Source organism: Esox lucius, chromosome 23 (assembly GCF_011004845.1).
Source record: "Esox lucius isolate fEsoLuc1 chromosome 23, fEsoLuc1.pri, whole genome shotgun sequence".
Classification (NCBI taxonomy): domain Eukaryota; kingdom Metazoa; phylum Chordata; class Actinopteri; order Esociformes; family Esocidae; genus Esox; species Esox lucius.
The window spans coordinates 23015032-23036949 of NC_047591.1; the positions used below are offsets into that span (position 1 = coordinate 23015032).

Genomic DNA, 21918 nt, shown 5'->3' on the forward strand with positions numbered 1-21918 from the left:
CTTTATAAGGAGTACCTAAATGCTTCACAAGGAGTACTCAAACGCTTGTTCAATAGAAACATTTCGTAACCCCTTTGCAGAGCATTCCTCGACCATTACACAATCAACTGTACATGTTAGTAACTTAGCAGATGCTGTGATTCAGAGTGACCAACAGTTAGCACCGACCAACTCATGATACCTTCGCAGGCAACCACACAACTCTTTGTAATGAGTAGTAACTCATTACAACTAACTCAAAGAAGGCGCTATTATCAAAGTCGCTACAAGACATGTCATATATGTAGCCAATAATACCTTACCTTTCATAATTGCTTGTATCACCAATAACCCCCTGACCTTCACTAACGTGACCTCTGACCTTCGCTTCTGCAGCAGAGTCGCATCGAGGACCGCCTTGAGCGTCTGGACGATGCCATTCACGTGCTGCGGAGCCACGCTGTGGGCCCCTCCACCGGCATGCCCTCTGGACACCAGGACATGCATGGCCTGATTGGCGCGGCTCACAACGGGGCCATGGGCGGCCTGGGCTCGGGATACGGCTCGGGACTGCTCTCCGGCAATCGCCACTCAATCATGGTAGGAGCCCATCTCCAATCGGCTAATGGCAGATCACCAGACACTCTAATGGCTTCTAATAGTAACACCAGTTGACCAGTAACAGCAGCAGCCTCTAATAGTAACACCAGTTCACCAGTAAATGTAGCAGCCTCTAATAGTTACACCAGTTCACCAGTAAATGTAGCAGCCTCTAATAGTAACACCAGTTCACCAGTAACAGTACTAGCCTCTAATAGTAACACCAGTTCACCAATAACAGTAAGAGACTCTAATAGTTACACCAGTTCACCAGTAACAGTAGCAGCCTCTAATAGTAACACCAGTTCACCAGTAACAGTAGCAGCTTCTCATTTACAACTGCAGTTGTGGGTCCCAGAGACCGGGCACAACTTTACCAAGGAAAGGCTGATGTTGTGAAAGGAACAAGATCACAAGGGAGAGGTCTGTGAGCTCCCCGTCAGCCCCTCCCCTTTCCCCAGCTGCAGACCGGAGCGGAGCAGGACCTCAGGGTTGTTTGACGGAAACCACATGTTAGTGCAATGGGGTCTGGTGGAATGTGAGCCATGTTGATGCAATTAAAACAGGAACTACTCCCCTACCCCCCACCCCCCCCACCCCACCCCCACACACACACACAAACACACACCGCTCCGTCTAAAAAAGAGTCTGGAGAAGTGAGAATGCGATGTGGTTTTGTAGGCTAGACCTAATTCCCTATGTACTTATTGGGGGTGGGGTCAGTTGGTCTGCAGTGGGTCTCTCAGCAGCCCGGCCACCTTGTCAGCCCCATACCCCAGCCCCATACCGCATACCCCAGCCCCATACCGCATACCCCAGCCGCATACCCCAGCCCCATACCGCATGCCCCAGCCCCATACTGCATGCCCCAGCCCCATACCCCAGCCGCATACCCCAGACTCATACCGCATGCCCCAGCCCCATACTGCATGCCCCAGCCCCATACCCCAGCCCCATACCGCATACCCCAGCCCCATACCGCATACCCCAGCCCCATACCGCATGCCCCAGCCCCATACTGCATGCCCCAGCCCCATACCCCAGCCGCATACCCCAGACTCATACCGCATACCTCAGCCCCGTACCCCATACCCCAGCCCCTTGCCGCATACCCCATACCCCAGCCCCATACAGCTTGGCCCAACCCCATACCGCATGCCCCATACCCCAGTCCCATACAGCTTGGCCCAACCCCATACCGCATGCCCCATACCCCAGTCCTATACCCCATACCCCAGTCCTATACCGCATACCCCAGTCCTATACCGCATACCCCAGCCCTATACTGCATACCCATACCCCAGCCTCATACCCCAGCCCCATGACACATACCCCAGCCCCATACTGCATACACCAACCCTATACCCCATATCCTAGGTCCATACCCCAGCCCTTTACCCCATACCCTAGGTCCATACACAAGCCCCTTACCCCATACCCTAGGTCCATACACAAGCCCCTTACCCCATACCCCAGCCTTATACTGCATACCGCATGCCCCAGCCACATACCCCAGCCCCATACCCCAGCCCCTGGCCACCTTCCGTGGCCAACTGCAGCCAGACCACACCATTAAATAAAGGAAATGGCATTCACATGTAGTCAGAGCTAGTTTTAGCACTCAAATGTCCTTCTCCCGGACACTGCTCCATAACCCAGCCCTGTACCCCATACCCTAGGTCCATAACCCAGCCCTGTACCCCATACCCTAGGTCCATAACCCAGCCCTGTACCCGATACCCTAGGTCCATAACCCAGCCCTGTACCCCATACCCTAGGTCCATAACCCAGCCCTGTACCCCATACCCTAGGTCCATAACCCAGCCCTGTACCCCATACCCTAGGTCCATAACTCAGCCCAGTACCCCATACCCTAGGTCCATAACCCGGCCCTGTACCCCATACCCTAGGTCCATAACCCAGCCCTGTACCCCATACCCTAGGTCCATAACCCAGCCCTGTACCCCATACCCTAGGTCCATAACCCAGCCCTGTACCCCGACCCTGTTGCCCAGAAGTGGGGGGAGGAGAGGTGAAGGAGAAAACATCAAGGAAGATGCTTGTAATGTTTTCCATATTGAGTTTTATTCTATTTTTTTCACTTGAAACCATAAAGACTGAGACAGCTGTGGAGTATAAAGAAGGGGGTGGGGCCTCGTCACACATTCCCCCTCCCTCTTCTCTCTCTCGCTGTCTCTTGCTCTTTCTGCCTCTCCCTCGCTGTCTCTCCCTCTTTCTCCCTTTCTTTCTTTCTCTCCCTCCATCCATTACTTCAGTAACACAAATGGACAGAGAAGCCCATCAGACTCGTACAAGACATTATCTGGTCCTACAAACCACTCGAAGTTGCACAAACAAACAACAGGCTACAGTTCTTCCCCCAAAAAACGTGTTAAAAGAGATTCCTCTCTCTTTGTGTTTTGTTCATAGTTAAGAGAGTTTACGGTGATTCTGGAGGGCTTCTGGAGTACTGCACTCATAGAGAGAGAGAAAGCCGGGGGGTGGGGGGGGGCTAGAGAGAGGAAGACAGAGAATGGAGAGTGGAATGGAGAGAGTGAAAGGGGAATGGAGAGTGTGAGAGAGAGGAATGGAGAGAGGGAGAGAGAGCACCTGTGGCCATGACAGAGCTGAGGGACCAGAGTGCTGGGGTCTGACTCAACACAGAGTGATTAACTCTTTCTCACGCACACCCAGCCAGCTGTGTTGGAACTCCCTGTAGTGTTCTCTAAGGTTCTGTAGTGGTCTGTAGTGTTCTTTAGGGTTCAGTAATGATTTTGTAGTGGTCTCTGGGGTTCAGTAGTAGTCTGTACTTGTCTGTGGGGTTCTGTTGTCTGTAGGGTTCTGTACTGTTCAGTAGTTGTATGTAGGGTTCTGTAGTGGTCTTTAATATTCTGTAGTCTGTAGTTTTTCTCTAGTGTGATATGGTTCTGCAGTGTTGTGTAGTGTTTTTCATTTCTCCTTCTACAAACTCACTTATCTCTCGGTCCCTGGTGTGGAGGGAGTCAGGTCTGAGGTGGTGCATCTCCCTGGCATCCTTCACCCCATCTAGGGAGTTTATTTGTGTTTCTTTCAGAGTAAGAGCGGGTGCTGCCTGTGCCGTCGTTTTCCACAGCTAATGAGGCTTTTTCCTCTAACAAAATAACCAGAGGTCTGTAGCCCTGAGTAAATACAGGCAGGCACGTTGTAGGGCAGCCATGACGTGGAGGGGTCCTGCTGGGGTCCTGTTGATCAGGCTGGAGGAGTGAGGGCACACTCATTTATTAGACTGTGTGGTGTTGTGTCAATAGGTGCCGCCCGGCACATCTGGTTAACCTCTGATTGGCCATCCACGTCCCAAATGGTACCCTATTCCCTTTAGGGCACCGGACACCAAGGTGCAGGGAACAGGGAAGAAGTGGGCTATGAAGGTAAGACAGTGTGATTTGGGCCATCCACCTGATGGATTTAATGATGGATGTATTTATTTACCCAAACACTCTCCCTTCTCAAATTAACATATGAATGAAAGACCACATTTTAATGGGGGAGAAAGAGCTTACTTGATAGAGTTTTAGGTGTGAACGTAACATGAACTGGAAAATGGAAAGTTTTTTAAGTGATTTGGTGTAGTTGAAGAGCCACTGAGAGACGTTGTTGTGTAGCATGTTGTGTAGCATGGTTTTAGTCACACGCTGTGGTGGTCCATAGAGGGGCATTCCTTTCTGTTCAGTAGTATTACCAGGCTAGGTCATGGTAACCCATATTATATTACCAGGCTAGGTCATGGTAACCCATATTTTATTACCAGGCTAGGTCATGGTAACCCATATTTTATTACCAGGCAAGGGCATGGTAACCCATATTTTATTACCAGGCTAGGTCATGGTAACCCATATTTTATTACCAGGCTAGGTCATGGTAACCCATGGGGGGAGGGCATTGTGATCGATGAGGAAAGTCACCTGCTGGAGAATGTTTGGGTGTGCATGACAGGGGCGCTGTCTCAACACACACACACACACATCCTGATCCCAATGGGAAACAGCTGTATCATGTTAGGAGCTGTGTCTCTTACACAACTGATCAGAATGGGAGAAGCGCAGGTTGTCTGTGGAAGACCCCTGAGAATGTCCCCTCCCCCTTCCTGTCTTGTTGGAACATTCCCATCCAGTTGAAACATTCCCGTCTTGTTGGAACATTCCCGTCTTGTTGAAACATTCCCTTCTTGTTGGAACATTCCCATCTTGTTGGAACATTCCCATCCAGTTGAAACATTCTCGTCTTGTTGGAACTTTCCTGTCTGGTTTGAACATTCCCATCCAGTTGAAACATTCCCTTCTTGTTGGAACATTCCCTTCCAGTTGAATCATTCCCATGTTGTTGGAACATTCCCTTCTTGTTGGAACATTCCCATTATGTTGGAACATTCCCATTATGTTGGAACATTCCCATTATGTTGGAACATTCCCATCTTGTTGGAACATTCCCATCTTGTTGGAACATTCCAGTCCTGTTGGAACATTCCCATCCTGTTGGAACATTCCCGTCTTTTTGGAATATTCCCGTCTTGTTGGAATATTCCCGTCTTGTTGGAACATTCCTGTCCAGTTGAATCATTCCCGTCCTGTTGGAACATTCCCGTCCAACGAGCTCCATGTCGTTGAGTGGTGTTTGTCGTGCCAAACCTCAGCAGTTTCGGTTTTAAAGCTCTCCAGTGATGCATGTGTTTTCCCTCATTCCTCCGATGATTGATTCAACTCCCATTCTACCCGACTCATCTCTCAGAGCCAGTCTAAATACACAGTCATTACACACAGAGAGACACACAGGCCATTCATTACCCCTGCTAGCCGCCTGGTTACATGAGGTATCATGGTGGTAATCTTTAAACACTTATCGCCGGGCGCTCCGAGGCAGGCTGACTGCAGAGAGCTCCTCTAAGCAGGTTAAATTTACTGAGGGCCTATTAGCGGAGGGGTGAGGGGCGGGGGCATTACAGCCCTAACAGAAATACATTTTAGAATGTCTCAGTAAATGAAATGCTAAGCCGGTGTAACTCTGTGTAAATCTTCTGAACAGCAGATTGTGTGGTCCAAAGCCATCAGATCATCAGTGGCTTTCGTGAAGAGAGCTGAACTGTCTCCCCCCTTTCAAAGAAACAGATCAGCTGCAGTGTAGGGGCGGTTAGACGCCTCTATGCACTCTGGGTAAAGTCCAACCATTACATTGTTGAGCCGAGAGTGAGATAGAGAGAAATGTTTTATGGAGTGAGGGAGGGACTGGGAGAGTTCAGTACCGAATTGAGGATGAATGGTGATGCTGGAAGGAGAGAGAGGGAAAGAAGGGGTACCTGAGACCCTTCAGGGTTTAGAAAAATTAGGGCTAGCATTTGTCTGTGAATAAAGCCCAGGTTGCTTTAAACTGGCATGTCTAAGACTAGAAAAGTCACGCTATTCTGTTGCACATACACAATATCTGTCTGTCTCTCTATGTCTGTCTCTCTCTATGTCTTTGTCTGTCTCAGTCTGTTTCTCTCTGTCTGTCTGTTTCTCTCTGTCTCTCTTTCTCTGCCTGTCTGTCTCTGTCTTTTTCCGTCTGTCTGTTTTTCTCTGTCGGCCTCGTTCTCTCATTCTTTCTCTGTCTGTCTGTTTCTCTCTGTCTCTCCGTCTCTGTCTGTCTCTCTCTCCGTCTCTGTTCCACCCCCCCACCCCCCTCAGGTGGAATGGCCCCCCTCACCCCTGGTTCCGAGTACCAGACACACACAGCAGGGCTTTGTGATGTCACCTTTCCATGGCTGGTCCTCCTGGCTTTCAGTTGGTTCTTCATCCTGAAAGTCTCTGAGCCCAGACCGACTGTAATCTGAGCCCAGACCGACTGTAATCTGAGCCCAGACCGACTGTAATCTGAGCCCAGACTGACTGTAATCTGAGCCCAGTCCGAATGTAATCTGTGGTTCAGTGTTATACAAACATCCATTTGAGTCGTCGGCTCACTGAGAAGCAGTGTGAGCATGTCTATTATTTTCCGGCCAAATCACCTTTAAATTACATCAACAAAAGTTAATGTTGGAGCAGATTAGCTCATTGTACTACCGCAGGTTGGATAAAGATCCCAGTCAGAGTTGGCTTCCCCAAAAACTGGACTTTACCAACACAGCATTGATCATGAGCATTACTGTCAAGCAAAGCATCAAGCACAGTCACTGAGGTCAGAGCCAGCATCGGCCTGCAGTGTTTCTGTTCTGTGTGTTACTAGCGTCAATGTCTGGCAGATGTCCTCAGTGATGCAGCGTGTCTTCTCAGGTCTGGGACTGACAGTCAGATCTCCTATCTGTTGTTTGGTCTTAAGACAGTTCATCAGCTAGCTGTACGTCCATCGACAGGAGCCTTGTCTGCCTCTAGACAACTATTTCAATACTCAACTCATATCCTCAAATCAAATTTAAATTTCAAGAACCTTCCACGTTTGGAGGCTCAACTGTACAGACAGCCTGGTTGAGATCTGAGGCTGTCCCACACACAAACGGCCTGGTTGAGATGTGAGGCTGTCCCACACACAGACAGCCTGGTTGAGATGTGAGGCTGTCCCACACACAAACGGCCTGGTTGAGATATGAGGCTGTCCCACACACAAACGGCCTGGTTGAGATCTGAGGCTGTCCCACACACAGACAGCCTGGTTGAGATGTGAGGCTGTCCCACACACAAACGGCCTGGTTGAGATCTGAGGCTGTCCCACACACAGACAGCCTGGTTGAGATCTGAGTGTGTTGGGATCAGACTACCACGGATGATGAAAAGAGCATATTCTTCCTAATCTATGTTGTAATCTGGTCTATTTCATGTTTTCGTAATAACTCTCACATGAAACCTGAACATCAAGGCTAATCGTCTCCCCTTCATTCTAAGACATGTGACATGGTTCTGCCTGCCAGCAATCATGGACTGAACAGCTGTGGAAAGGAGGAGAGGAAAGGGAGAGAAGGATGAGAGGATGTGGGGGGGAGTGCACAAGGGTAATCTGCTACAAGGACATGATATGAATGTATGAAGGAAGTGATATCATGTGAACATGTGAAGGATGTGACATCATGTGAATGTATGAGTGATGTCACATAGTGTGAGCGTATGAAGGATTTGACATCATTTGAACATATATGGGATGTGACATAATTTGAATGTATGAAGGATGTGACATAATGTGAGTGTATGAGGGATGTGATATGTGAGTGTATGGAGGATGTGACATCATATACATGTATGCAGGATGTGGATGAATGTAGGATGTGACATATGAACTTATGAAGGATGTGACATCATGTGAATGTTATGAAGGATGTAATGTCATGTGAATGTTATCGAGGACCACACTTCCCAAGGGGAGAGGGGTGAGGGGAGACTGAGGGACATGAAGGGAGAGAAAGACGGGCTTGCCTACCACGATGCCTAAACCTCACCTAAACCACATTTTTCTACATAACCTAAACCTAATAATTCTAAACCTTAACTTAACCCCATTACTTATTTTGTAAGTGATGACCTGCCAAAAGGTCCTGTCATAGTCTAAAACTCAAACCAGTCCTCACTTTTGATAGGAATGTGAGTACACACAGACATTCAAACACACACACACATCCACACATGAATGTGTCTTATGGTGAAAAACAAAACCATGTAACACATTCTTTCTAAGATATATTACACCGATTTAAAATTCAGAGTTTATAATTGCAATTTGCAAGTTTAATTTGTTTTAACCCAAGATTAAACACACACACTGTTCAGTCATGCACACTTTACACAATTTGCTGAGATGGCATATGTTTGTGTTTCAACTATGAGCCCCTTGACTTCACTGTACAGACCCACAGACAGAGCTCTCCTCCTCTTCTCTCCTGTGGTCCCCTCTCCTTTCCTCTTCTCTCCGGAGCTCCCCTCTCCTCCTGTTCTCTTCACTCCTGTGCTCCCCACTCCTGTCCTCTCCTCTCCTCTCTTTTGTAAGACGGCTCAGCCAAGCCTTTATAGAGCTCCCACTCTTCATTGAATTAACTTCTAAAGACGCTACATCTGCAATTCCAAATTCATAGCAGCTGGGCTCCCACTGAGCTGAGGGGGGAGAGAGAGAGGAGAGGAAGGAGAGAGTGGAGGAGGAAATAGAAGGAAAGAGAGACAACCAGAGGGAGGAGAGAAGGACAACATGCGAGTGGAAGGAAAGATAGACAGAGCTGTTAAGAGAACAAAGCTTTAACAATGCAGACAGAACAGACAAATGAAACTTCTTATTGTGCTAGGTGTGTGTGTGTGTGTGTGTGTGTGTGTTTCTGTGTGTGGTTTATGGATGATCACAGTGCACTTAAATCTCTGATCCCACCATTATGTCCCGGGTGGTTAATGAAGTGAACTCTCTATTGAATAAAAAAATGCATCGCACAATGTAGACATAACATTAGAAAATGACATGACACTTAAATTGACCCTTAAGGAGAGAAAGAAATATGTAAAAACATAGAAATCAACAAAACCAGTGGTCTTTTTTTTCTAAAATAGAAAAATTATTTCCTTATGTCCTTGCTGTCATAAACATGGCCAGCTAGCTCAGGCCATTACTGAATAAATACCGTTAAATCCCCTCAGACAACGAGAGATGACCATTCTACTGTACCATCATCATCCATGGCTTCCAAAATGATGCCCTTCTCCCTACACACTACCCCCCTCCCTTGTTGAAGGGAGTGCACTACGTGGGGTATAGAGAGCAGTTTGGGATGTGGGGATCATCACAGGGTAATGACAGTACCATTGGCGGCCCGGCCTGTCTGTAATTCCCACATTACCTTGCAAAATGCCTCTCAACTACTGGTTTAAGTGCTTCACTTCAAGTGCTTCCACATGCAGCAGCAGGCCAGCAGGACATTAAGGCTTATTAGAGGGGTTATACACACACACACACACACACACTTCCCGCCTTCAAACTGGACCATATGGAAGTTGGGCTGAAATAAAACAACAGAGCTGATACACAGAGTGGACATATAGAACAACACAGCCGTTCTGAGAAACACTGTTAAATGATAACCTGTTACATTAATCCACTACTACAGGAAGAATATTACACACAAGCAATACATACTTATATTTAAATTAAAAACTATTTAGTTTATTTAATTAACAGGAGTGAGCATATCTTTGAACTTTCAGAATTGTTAATTGTTTTAATTATTTCTTTCGCACGTGTTGGTGGGTGAAAAGGGAGAGGCCTCAATAGGCCTGTTGAAGTTGTACTGGCGGTGTTTTAAGGACGATGTGCGTGTGACGCGTGCGTGTGCCCAGCTTGGTTCCTTTTGGTAAAGCTCAGTTTGATGTTGAAAGCACTATCATGGCTGTTCTGACTGTATTCTGTGTTTCCTGCCATTAGTTCTTTACATTAGTTACATTTCCAGTGTTAGTGTGTTTCCATGAGTGGTTGTTGTTATTTATCTCCTGCCTGGGATGGAGGGGGGGGTGGCAGAGAGAGTGAGGGAAACAGAGCGAGTGGGGGCAGAGAAAGAGTGCCGGCTTTGTGCCTCGTCACTCCCACTCCTGAGGGAGGGGCTGTACACTGTGGGGAGTGGATCTGGGTTATAAAGGGGGTGCAGGCAGCACAGTGTACTGGGTTATGAAGGGGGTGCAGGCAGCACAGTGTACTGGGTTATGAAGGGGGTGCAGGCAGCACAGTGTACTGGGTTATGAAGGGGGTGCAGGCAGCACAGTGTACTGGGGTATGAAGGGAGTGCAGGCAGCACAGTGTACTGGGTTATGAAGGGGGTGCATTACCCAGACCCAGAACCAGATCCAGACATGCATTAACAGTATTAGTGCAGAACCCCATGATGCCATCTGCTTCTGTCTGTCCATTACTCAGATCAACACCCAGCTCCTCTCTGCCTATAAGATACTGGCTTGATGGTCTATAGGACAGACAAACAGGATAAAGGACAGGCTTTCAGGGTACAAGACAGACTAACAGGATATAGGACAGACTAACAGGATATAGGACAGACTAACAGGCTGTAGGACAGACTAACAGGCTGTAGGGCAGACTAACAGGCTGTAGGGCAGACTAACAGGCTGTAGGGCAGACTAACAGGCTGTAGGGCAGACTAACAGGCTGTAGGGCAGACTAACAGGCTGTAGGGCAGACTAACAGGCTGTAGGGCAGACTAACAGGCTGTAGGGCAGACTAACAGGCTGTAGGGCAGACTAACAGGCTGTAGGGCAGACTAACAGGCTGTAGGGCAGACTAACAGGCTGTAGGGCAGACTAACAGGCTGTAGGGCAGACTAACAGGCTGTAGGGCAGACTAACAGGCTGTAGGGCAGACTAACAGGCTGGGCTGTGTTGCTGCTGTCTATATTTCTTATGGACTCCCCCCAAGTGGACTGTTCAATGTCCCCTTTGGTCTTGTCGACTTCAAAGCCAGGAAAATATGAAGTTTTCTGAAGGTTTCTAAATGAACAGGGCCAGAGTGGGTTCTCAACATTCAACTTTTAACATGAGCGACCAAGGAACGCTCAGATATAAATACTATAAGTTAAAATGCACTATAAATTCAGCTCAAACATGACTTATTAAAATATAATGGATCAAGAGTCCAGTGGACAAAGCCAGGAAAATATGAGATATCCATCGATTTTTGACTGTATACTAATAAGATGTATAGAAGATAGTGGGTAGAAGATAATGTGAAGCAGAGAGCGTTATTAAGAGTGGACCGCCTGTCTCTCTCCAGCTGGAAGAAAGTTGCCTGAGAAAGAAAGACGCATCTCTGCTCTGCTCCTGACCCAGAAACATTGTTACTTATCCTGAATAATCAGAGTGGCTCGCTACCTCAGGCAGGCTGGGACACAGACACGGAGACAGACAGACACAGACACGGAGACAGAGACAGACAGAGACAGACACAGAGACAGACAGACTGATGTGCAGGCAGAGAGACAGAAAGACAGACAGACAGACAGACAGAGAGACAGACAGAGTGATGTACAGACAGACAGAGAGACACACGGAGACAGACACTGAGACAGACAGACTGATGTGCAGGCAGAGAGACAGAGAGACAGACACGGAGACACACAGAGACAGACACAGAGACAGACAGACTGATGTGCAGGCAGAGAGACAGAGAGACAGACACGGAGACACACAGAGACAGACACAGAGACAGACAGACTGATGTGCAGACAGAGAGACAGACACAGAGACAGAAAGACTGAGACAGACAGACTGATGTACAGACAGAGAGACAGACAGACAGAGAGACAGACAGTGTAGTACCATGAAGCACCATCTTCTTGATTAACAGTGTCACAGCTGACAGGGCCACATCGGTCCTCCACCTCCCCAGCCGCCCGCAAGCGCAGCTACCCCCACCCACCCTCCACGTTGTAAGCCACCCCACTCACATCATCATTCTAATTTGGTGGAGTTTTTAAATATAAAACCTTTATTAAATATGTATGCCAGAACCTTCCATCCCCAGCCAGGATGGTGCCATTTTGCATTTGGGGTTTGTGTTGTGATGAAAGACGAGGAGCAAACAAACGCAGCCTGCTTGGAACGCATCCCTCTCCCTCCACCCGCTCGGCCGTGCGCTCCCTGCAAAGCCGCTCGACATTTTCTGATATTTGCATCAAGCAGGCAGGCGTAGCTGACATCTCGAGCTGCGCTGTCACAGGCTTAACTGGAATTACAGACAAGACGGGCAGAGAGAGAGAAAAGAAACAGAGGAGAGGGTGGGGGGGGAACAGACAGGTCCTCCGATTGTACGATGTGGAGAAAGTGAGAAAGATCGAGAGGAAGAGGGAGAGAAGAAAAAAAAACTTGTGCCAAAATTTCAATTCCTGCTGGATGTAGCGGATCTGTCGAGGGAATTAGGAGCCCCACAATTAAACATATGGGTATTAAGATAATTGTCAGTTGTGTTGGCGGACAGGAAAGTAGACAGATGGATGAGAATCACTGAGCTCCGCCAAGGAGAGAGAGGCTCCCTGTGAAGGAAAGCATTTTGTATTTTACCTGCCTGAACGGATCTGAGCCGCTTCAATATTACTGCAATCCAGGTTTAGTTGGGGGGGGGGGGAACAGGGAAAGGAGAAGTAGAGAGAGGCAGGAGGAAGAGTGTGGTAGAGAGAGGGAGGAATAGGAGGTGGGGGGGGGGTTGGTTGTGTTTCTGTAGGTGATACACAGGGGGAGGCTGCCCTCTGCAGGTCAACAACAGTAGCACACATCTGGGGAAGAAGGTAGAAAGTTGGGAGGAACGAGGAGAGGATGAGAGCGGGAAGAGGAAATGAAAGAACTCTATTATAAACATGCAATACCCACTGCTTCCTTTAACCTCTGTCTGGTCTACACAACTCGCCCTGGAAAAAAACTAAAGAATAAACAACAGTAAAAAAGAAAAGAAATCAAAGCGTGACATTGGGTGTCAGATGTCAGTGTGACCGTAAATGAGTGTCACATTTATTGGTATGTGAATGCTACTGTGTATGAGTGAATTGCGTTGGTTTGGCAGACAGTGTGCGGTGTGTTTGTGTTGGGCTGTATGTTGCGTGTCTGTTACGGGGTGTGTGTGTCAGGGCGGCACAGGCGCCTCACACGCTGGTTTGTATCCATGTTGTGAGTCATAATGTTTTTCCATCTGATTTCCCTGCAGGTGGGTCCTCACAGGGAGGACGGAGGGGTGGGCCTACGTGGAAGTCATCCCATCGGACCCAACCAAGTATCGCTCCCACAGCAGTCCGCCGCGTCTCCCGACCTCAGCCAGACGGATCCATACCGGGGTGAGCGCTGCATTGGGCCGTGGGGGGGGGGGGTCGGCAATGGCGCAGCAGGCACTCTGCGTGGTGGCTAGCATTCCAGGCAACCCACTGCCATCTATTCCATGGGAAGAGCAGCGCCCGACTCTGTTCCTCATACAGACAAGGGGAAATCCAGGTCCAACATGGTGGTCTGAGGGCCCTGGAAATGATGAACCCATTTGTAAACACAAAATCATTTTGTTTAAAAACAGAACAAAGGTTCTACTGTTCACAGGAAATCTGGGTAGTCTGAAGGTCAACGTAGCTGGTTCAAAACCCGGAGCCGACATGATGAAAAACACTCCCCTTTAAGCAAGACAGTCAACTAACGTCTCCCTGGTTGTTGCTGTGTATCGTGTTTTGGTGCATACACACATGACTGACTATATTCATATCTATTATCAGATTGTAATTTCTACAAAACAAAATCACAAGGCAACTGACAACATGCTAAACATTTACGTCAATGGAATTTCTCCTTTTCAAATTGAGCCGGCCGTACTGCCACACACACTGCCAAATATAAAGTCAGTGCATTTGGCCCGACTTTAAATGTGTGAGTAATTATGATTTAACAGGGAAAACACAATATATTTAAAATATGAAAATGTAAAAGGAAATTGTATATAACCGATGTTGTGCAGTGCGAATTAGCCCTGAGGCGTGTTTAAAGACTGGAAATTACTTCCTTGGCATCGCAGTTGTCCTGAAGCTGTCGCCAACTGCACACACACACACACACGTGCGCGCACACACACACACACACACAGGCGTAGTGTGTCTGAGGCCCTCGCCAGCTGCCTAATGGGGTGTTGAACACTATAAAACAGTGCAGTGAGAAACGTACTAAAGGAGCAGTCCTATAGAATTATTACAATCTGACTGGCACACACACACACACACACACGCTGGCACACACACTTCACAGAGGCAGTTGGGATAGGATTCACGGGCATTAAAGGGTTGTTTGCACAGTTTCCATCAGCACGGCACCTGGGCTCGTTCCTCTCCTGACCGCTGGCTGTGTAGTACAGGTGTTGGCTCCCAATCTGATCAGCCCTTCGCGGGATGACGTTACTGCTGTGTAAGGAAATGTGAAAGCCTGTGGTGTATTTGAAGTTTGATACCCCAAATTCCTCTTGTAATTTCCACTGTGACACTCTCATTTCCTGTATCGATCTCTGCTCCATTTTTATTTAGATGGCTCCCATTGCTTGTCGCAGGTTTTTTCCCCGCTGTAACATGTCGCCTCAATTTAAGGTCCGACATATTTCCTACTGGAGGCTCCCTGTGTCTCTATGTGTCCCTAAACACCAGCCTATCCCCTATGTAGTACACTACTTTGAATGATAAGGATAAGGCCAGTGTGTCCTTTTCACTGTCTCTTTTAACGCCAGTTCAGTGTGGCTAGTGTTCGGGAATTTGCTAATTGTTTTAAGCTGCTATAGCGGCTCCGACCTCGACTGTCTTCACACAAAGGACCAAGTGACTTTGCGCTCCTTGATTGAGGACCATTCATCCCCATATAGACAGTTGAAACAAGTGGGGGTTGTGTGTGAGAGGGACAGGGAACTGACACACACACAGGGACTGGCAGTGAGACACAGCCCGATACATATGGGCTGGTAGCAGCAAGGCGGCCATTTTGTTTCCCTTCTTCACAGCGATTGAGCCGTTGAGGGCATTTTGAGTCTGTATGAGGCGCTTCTGTTCTCTTATTAGCGTGTGCGCGTGCGTGCGTGCATGTGAGTGAGAGAGAGAGACAGAGAGAGAGAGAGACAGAGAGTGGGAGAGAGAGAGAGACTGTGGGAACAGTTTTTTATGTTGACATGGAAGTTGGCACAGGCCCACAGAGTAACGTCCAACACACAGAGCTGTATTCTCCAGCTGGAGGAGGCTCAGGGTGGGGGTGTTGCCGGGCATTTCAGGGGTAGAGGGGGGCTTTGGGGAACACGGCCTCTCTTTTGTCTCCGCAGAGCAGACACTCTCTGTCTCACCCCCCAAGCCCCCCCCCCTCCCTCCCTCCTCCCATATGAAAATAGAATGTGTGTGTCTGGTAGAGTTTTTTCGGAAATGCGGGCAGGCCAAGCACTCACACACACCTGCACTTCAACACTCATCCCGGGTTTGTGTCGATGTTTGTTTTTCCTTTCGATTCTTATTCCTGTCTGATGATGTGAACGATTAAAACGTTGTGTCTGTTCACCCATCTGCTGTCACGTTGGCATGTCCCTCAAATGAGCCTCTCAAGAGATTTCACGGACAGGTGACCCCTCAGCGGTGGAGAACAACGGGCGAAGCACCTAATTGGTGGAGAAAAGCTTTTTTTGTTTAACAATTTAAGTCGACCCAATCTCAACTCCAATTTTAAATGATTTGTCAGTTTGGCCCTATATGTTAATTTAATTGATTGATATTAGTGTATCTTAGAAAAAAGGTGTAATGGAATGAGTTAGTAAATCATTTTCACCCAAAGAACAGTTTCTCCCCTCCAACCAACACCATGGCAACTTCAGTGATAATAAAGAATCAGGACACCTGTTTGACCTCCCTTCTAACATACAGCACTCAGTCCTGGGTGCTCTTCCCTCCCCTGGGGCTCTGGGACATCATTTGTAGACCGTCCCTAATTATCTCTCAGAGTAGTTGTCAGACAGCTTTGCACTCAGAGCTCCATAACTCAACACTCGGACTGACTTAATGGTCCACTTGCAGTGACTGTGTCGTATGCAGAGCTTTTTCTTATCAAACCACTCTCCCCCCTCCCTCCCCCCTCCCCCCCCACCACGACACCCCTCTGTCTAGCCCTGTCCGCGGGTCTGCAGGGCCAGAGCGCCTCCTCCGTCTCCTCGGAGATCAAGTCCGAGGACGAGGGAGATGAGAACCTGCAGGACGCCAAGTCCCTGGAGGCCAAGAAGGAAGACCCGGACAACAAGGACCTCAAGTCCATTGATAGGTCGAGATCTAGGTAACCGTGTCGACAGCGCTCGCTTCATTTAAATACCGCAAACAACGGATTTTGATGAAGTGAACAGTGTGCTCAGAGGGACGGCTAAATAAATAAACAAACGGCACTCTGGCGGGACGTGATGTCACGCATGATGAGTAAATACCCAGGATGAACATTCACATTTGTGACAACTAGGTGACTGAAATGGTCAAGGCAAAGTTTGGAACCCAGTCCAGGGTATTTCATGGTTTTGAGCCATGGTTTAGCTGCCCCTCACACACAGAGTAGATCCCCACTTCCTCAGTCCCAGAATGCACCGGGGCACACTAATTGCCAGGGTGAACTCTGTCAGAACACAACATTATGCACCAATCAGACGTCAGATCCCAGTAATATGGAAATAAAACGACCACACTGGCCTAACGCACAAAATGAGGAAGTATTGTTTCAGATGTAGCTGATGTTTCAGGGTGTGAGAAATTCATTAAATGAAGACTAAACATGAAAGTGAAAGGTGTTTTTGCAGGTTTCAGCACCAGACATTCTACACTGTATAATCAGCAGTGCAGTTAATGTGGCTGGGGACCAAGAATCAGTAGAAAGACATATACTGTGAACCTCCATCTGTTGTGCTTTGAAGAGTGGTTATCATGGGTAAGCATGGGTTTTGCTGAAGCTGATCGGTCCCCCTGTTGACCCTACAGCAACGCGGACGACGAGGACTTGTCTCCAGAGCAGAAGATCGAGCGCGAGAAGGAGCGCAGGATGGCCAACAACGCCAGGGAGCGCCTGCGTGTCCGCGACATCAACGAGGCGTTCAAGGAGTTGGGTCGTATGGTGCAGCTGCACCTGAAGAGCGACAAGCCACAGACCAAACTGCTCATACTGCATCAGGCCGTGGCCGTCATACTGAGTCTGGAGCAGCAAGTCAGAGGCAAGGGCCTGACAACACACATATATACATATATATATACACATAGGGCCTGACAACACACATATATACATATATATATACACATAGGGCCTGACAACACACATATATACATATATATATATACACATAGGGCCTGACAACACACATATATACATATATATATACACATAGGGCCTGACAACACACATATATACATATATATATACACATAGGGCCTGACAACACACATATATACATATATATATATATATATATATATATATATATATATATATATATATATATATATATATATACATATAGGGCCTGACAACACACACATATATATATATATATATACATATAGGGCCTGACAACACACACATATATATACACACACATCTATATAACTATACATATATATACATACATCTATATAACTATACATATATATATATATACATACATCTATATAACTATACATATATATACATACATCTATATAACTATACATATATATATATATATACATACATCTATATAACTATACATATATATACATACATCTATATAACTATACATATATATACATACATCTATATAACTATACATATATATATATATACATACATCTATATAACTATACATATATATACATACATCTATATAACTATACATATATATACATACATCTATATAACTATACATATATATACATACATCTATATAACTATACATATATATATATATATACATACATCTATATAACTATACATATATATACATACATCTATATAACTATACATATATATACATACATCTATATAACTATACATATATATATATATATACATACATCTATATAACTATACATATATATACATACATCTATATAACTATACATATATATACATACATCTATATAACTATACATATATATATATATATACACCTTCAGGGCCTGACAGACACCTACATGCACACATGTTTACAAACCCAGACACACAACACTCCGACACGCATATGCAACACGATTTCACTTGCTGCTCCAGGCCTCAGTATGTGGCTCAGTATGTGTGGGTGTGTGTGTGTGTGTGTAGTAGTAGTGGTAGGAGTAGCAGGAACAGAGAAAGGCTTAGCAGGAGCAGGACAAGGAGGAACAGGACAAGGAGGCGCAGGACAAGGAGGAGCAGGAGTATTAGTGACAGCAGTAGAAGTGGTAGTAAAAGTAGGAGTAGTAGTACTTTGTGAAACCCATTTCTAGTACTAGTACTGCTACTGTTGCTACTGCACACACACACACACACACACACCTACTGAGCCTGGAGCAGCAAATCAGAGGTCAGAGAAAACACACACATCACACACGCATACACACACCAACACACACGAAGGTGCATTATTCTTTAGGCCTGGCTGTGGCTGAATCCTCATTGACGCCCCTGTCCGGCCATCACTGGTCCGCCGTCCGCGGCCTGGTTACTCCCTGGTGACGGCCGGACGTGGGCGGGAGTTGGGATTGGCTTTAGAGTTTCGATAATAGACTTAGAGAAATATCTTCTCCGGTCCACAAGGTGGCGCTGCTTGTGTTCTTAAATGCTTACATGTTTGTCTGTGTCTGTGTGGGTGGGTTGGCGTGTGTCTGCACGCGCGTGCGTGTGTGTGTGTGTGTGCGTGCGCGGGTACGCTCGGGCGTTATAGAGCGGAATCTGAACCCTAAGGCAGCGTGTCTGAAGCGGCGTGAGGAGGAGAAAGGCTCCACGGACGGAGGAGCGGCGCTGTCTCTGGCTGGGGCACATCACGCCATGGGAGATGCCTCCAACCCAATGGGACAAATGTAAAAAGCCACCCCCCCCTAAATGGTCAGAAGATATTCACTTTAAACTAATCTGCTGTGAAAACATGTGTACCATAACTTACCATTAACAAAACACTAAGAAAATCCAATTCGGTTTGTGAGAGAAAATAACATTCAGCATCCATTTGCTGGCAAATTTATACAAGACAAATGAAAAATAACTTAATGCAAGAGCAATTTAAGTGTATGAGTAATTAAATTAGCACAAAGCTTCTTTGTTTTAGTTTTCAGTCTTCCACAAGGTGTGGCCTAACCTCGCTGCATTGTTTAAATGGATGACTCTGTGGTTTGGTCCACACTGGCTTTCCATATAAATGATGCTCACTGGAAGAGGAAATACAGAACAAACAAGGACCAGTCAGGATCATTTCTGATTGAAATTGAACGAGCAGAGTTGCATTTTTTTCTGCGGACGGCATTCTGAAACCTAACAGTAGGGCTGGCTAACTCCACAAACCCTAGAATGAAACAAAACGCTGGGTACATTTTAACAACAGATTGGCAGTAAGTGTGCTTTTAGTGTGTGTGTGTATTTGTGTCTGTGTGTGTGTGTGCCTGTGCATGCTTGTTTTGTGTTTGTTGTGTGTTGTTGACAGGTGAACACCATCTTGCCTGGGACGTCTTGATTCGGTTTGATGGTTTGCATAACTGAATGAAGCACTCAGAGTCCCGTACAGAGACAGACTGAATGAAGCACTCAGAGTCCCGTACAGAGACAGACTGAATGAAGCACTCAGAGTCCCATACAGAGACAGACTGAATGAAGCACTCAGAGTCCCGTACAGAGACAGACTGAATGAAGCACTCAGAGTCCCGTACAGAGACAGACTGAATGAAGCACTCAGAGTCCCGTACAGAGACAGACTGAATGAAGCACTCAGAGTCCCGTACAGAGACAGACTGAATGAAGCACTCAGAGTCCCGTACAGAGACAGACTGAATGAAGCACTCAGAGTCCCATACAGAGACAGACTGAATGAAGCACTCAGAGTCCCGTACAGAGACAGACTGAATGAAGCACTCAGAGTCCCGTACAGAGACAGACTGAATGAAGCACTCAGAGTCCCGTACAGAGACAGACTGAATGAAGCACTCAGAGTCCCGTACAGAGACAGACTGAATGAAGCACTCAGAGTCCCGTACAGAGACAGACTGAATGAAGCACTCAGAGTCCCGTACAGAGACAGACTGAATGAAGCACTCAGAGTCCCGTATAGAGACAGACTGAATGAAGCACTCAGAGTCCCGTACAGAGACAGACTGAGGCTGTGGCGGCAGCATGACATACATTTCTATATGTTTATCTTAGTCATTTACCGGATGCCCTTATAAAGGAAAAAGCCCCATTCACAGGTGCTGATGCTAATTTGACGGTGGTGCATTCCATCTAAAAATGAATCTAACGACTCTTGAGGGACCTTTAAAAGGGCCATGACCTGAAGGACCCTCCACATGGAGTCATTTTGTTTCTGTAATCGGCAGAGGACTTCTAGCAGCTTCTTCTGAAATCTGAAAAAGCAAGGAATATGGATATTTTAGCAAAAAGACATGAGGGGTCTGGTATATTTGTAAAATACTATGAATAAAAGCTTTTCTTAGGCACATAATGGGCAATATACCAGAAACCCCTTTTATAAACCAGTTAGCTACTCAGTTAGAGCCGTTGAAATTGATGTGAGGTTTGTACCCGGGACACAGGGAGTTTTATAAACCGGGTGTTTTAAAACCTGAATGCTGATTGGCTGATAGACATAATATAAGACTGCATATGACGGGTATGACATCAACCTACTTTTTGTGGGGGTTGTGACATATTGGACATAAACCACACCTCCTTGTGCCTTATTCCTTACATAACCCATGGTTGTCAGCCAATCAGCATTTAGAATTTAAAACCACCCAATTTATTAACAGATATGTAGAAGTAAAGGAATGTAGCTCATCTTTTTGTAGAAGACTAGGATCGTTAGGGTCTCTGAAAGGGTTGGGCTTTAGAGTGTCTCCACAGTGATCTTTAAGTTCTTCCTTCATTTTGTTTTCTGTTTGTGCATATACACCTATTTGCGTTGTCTCTCTGTGTGTTAATGTCTGCGTGTGTGTGTTTGTCTTTAGGTGTTTGTTTATGGGTGTGCGTTTGTGTATACGTGTGGTTGTGTGTGTTTGTGTGCGTGTAGGAGATATGCATGTGTAGTAGGTAGTTGTGTGTGTTTGTTGTCCAGGTAACAGGTGAGTACAAGTGTCCACAGGTGTCCCTAACCCGCCTCTCATCTCCGATAGGTCGAAGCTCCCGGAGTTCATCAAGATGATGAGTGACCACTTCCTTTGACAACGTTCCCCTATTCCCGGAACCAACCAATCAATCGACTGATCATGTCAATCAACGATCAATCGATAAGACCACCTGATCTGACCAACTTCTTTCCCTGACCACCTATCCTGCGTCTTCTGTAGAAATGAACGAACCACAAATGTATATTGGCTATGAGAACCGCATAAAAAACACTACAGTACAAGAGCTGTTTCCTCTTCTTCATCTTCTATTCAGCATTCCCAGAAAAAGGAAAAAAAAAAAGTTATTATATATCTTAAAATAAAAATAAAAAGCCACAAAAAATATAAAACTACAATTGATGCAACTACTCGATGATGGGGGGACTATTTCAAACATATCATTGATGTTTAACAATGTCTAACAATGTTGGAGACTGAGCTGTCACTGAACGCAGCCCTCTGAACTGAATGGCAATCTTCTCCACACTGTGGAATCTCCTGAAGTCGTGCCTGAACGCCTCCTTGACATTTGA

The 21918-nt window shown here is 46.5% G+C and overlaps 1 protein-coding gene across 19 annotated transcripts in view; it reads left to right on the forward strand.

Annotated features, from left to right (window-relative positions):
- Positions 1 to 21624, forward strand: part of LOC105020523 (transcription factor 4) — a 167429-nt gene extending 145805 nt beyond the window's left edge. For 8 of the 19 annotated variants that reach the window (XM_029117083.2, XM_034290132.1, XM_029117081.2 and 5 more), the window contains 6 exons: positions 376 to 579; positions 13249 to 13375; positions 16199 to 16361; positions 17048 to 17277; positions 18958 to 19093; positions 21392 to 21624. In XM_029117083.2, coding sequence (XP_028972916.1) covers positions 376 to 579; positions 13249 to 13375; positions 16199 to 16361; positions 17048 to 17277; positions 18958 to 19093; positions 21392 to 21440 — 909 coding nt within the window. In that variant the 3' untranslated portion in view covers positions 21441 to 21624. Of the gene's footprint in view, positions 1 to 375; positions 580 to 13248; positions 13376 to 16198; positions 16362 to 17047; positions 17278 to 18957; positions 19119 to 21391 lie in introns of all 19 variants that reach the window. The other 11 variants (XM_034290136.1, XM_029117084.2, XM_029117088.2 and 8 more) reach the window with 3 other exon arrangements.
- The last annotated feature ends 294 nt before the right edge of the window (positions 21625 to 21918 follow it).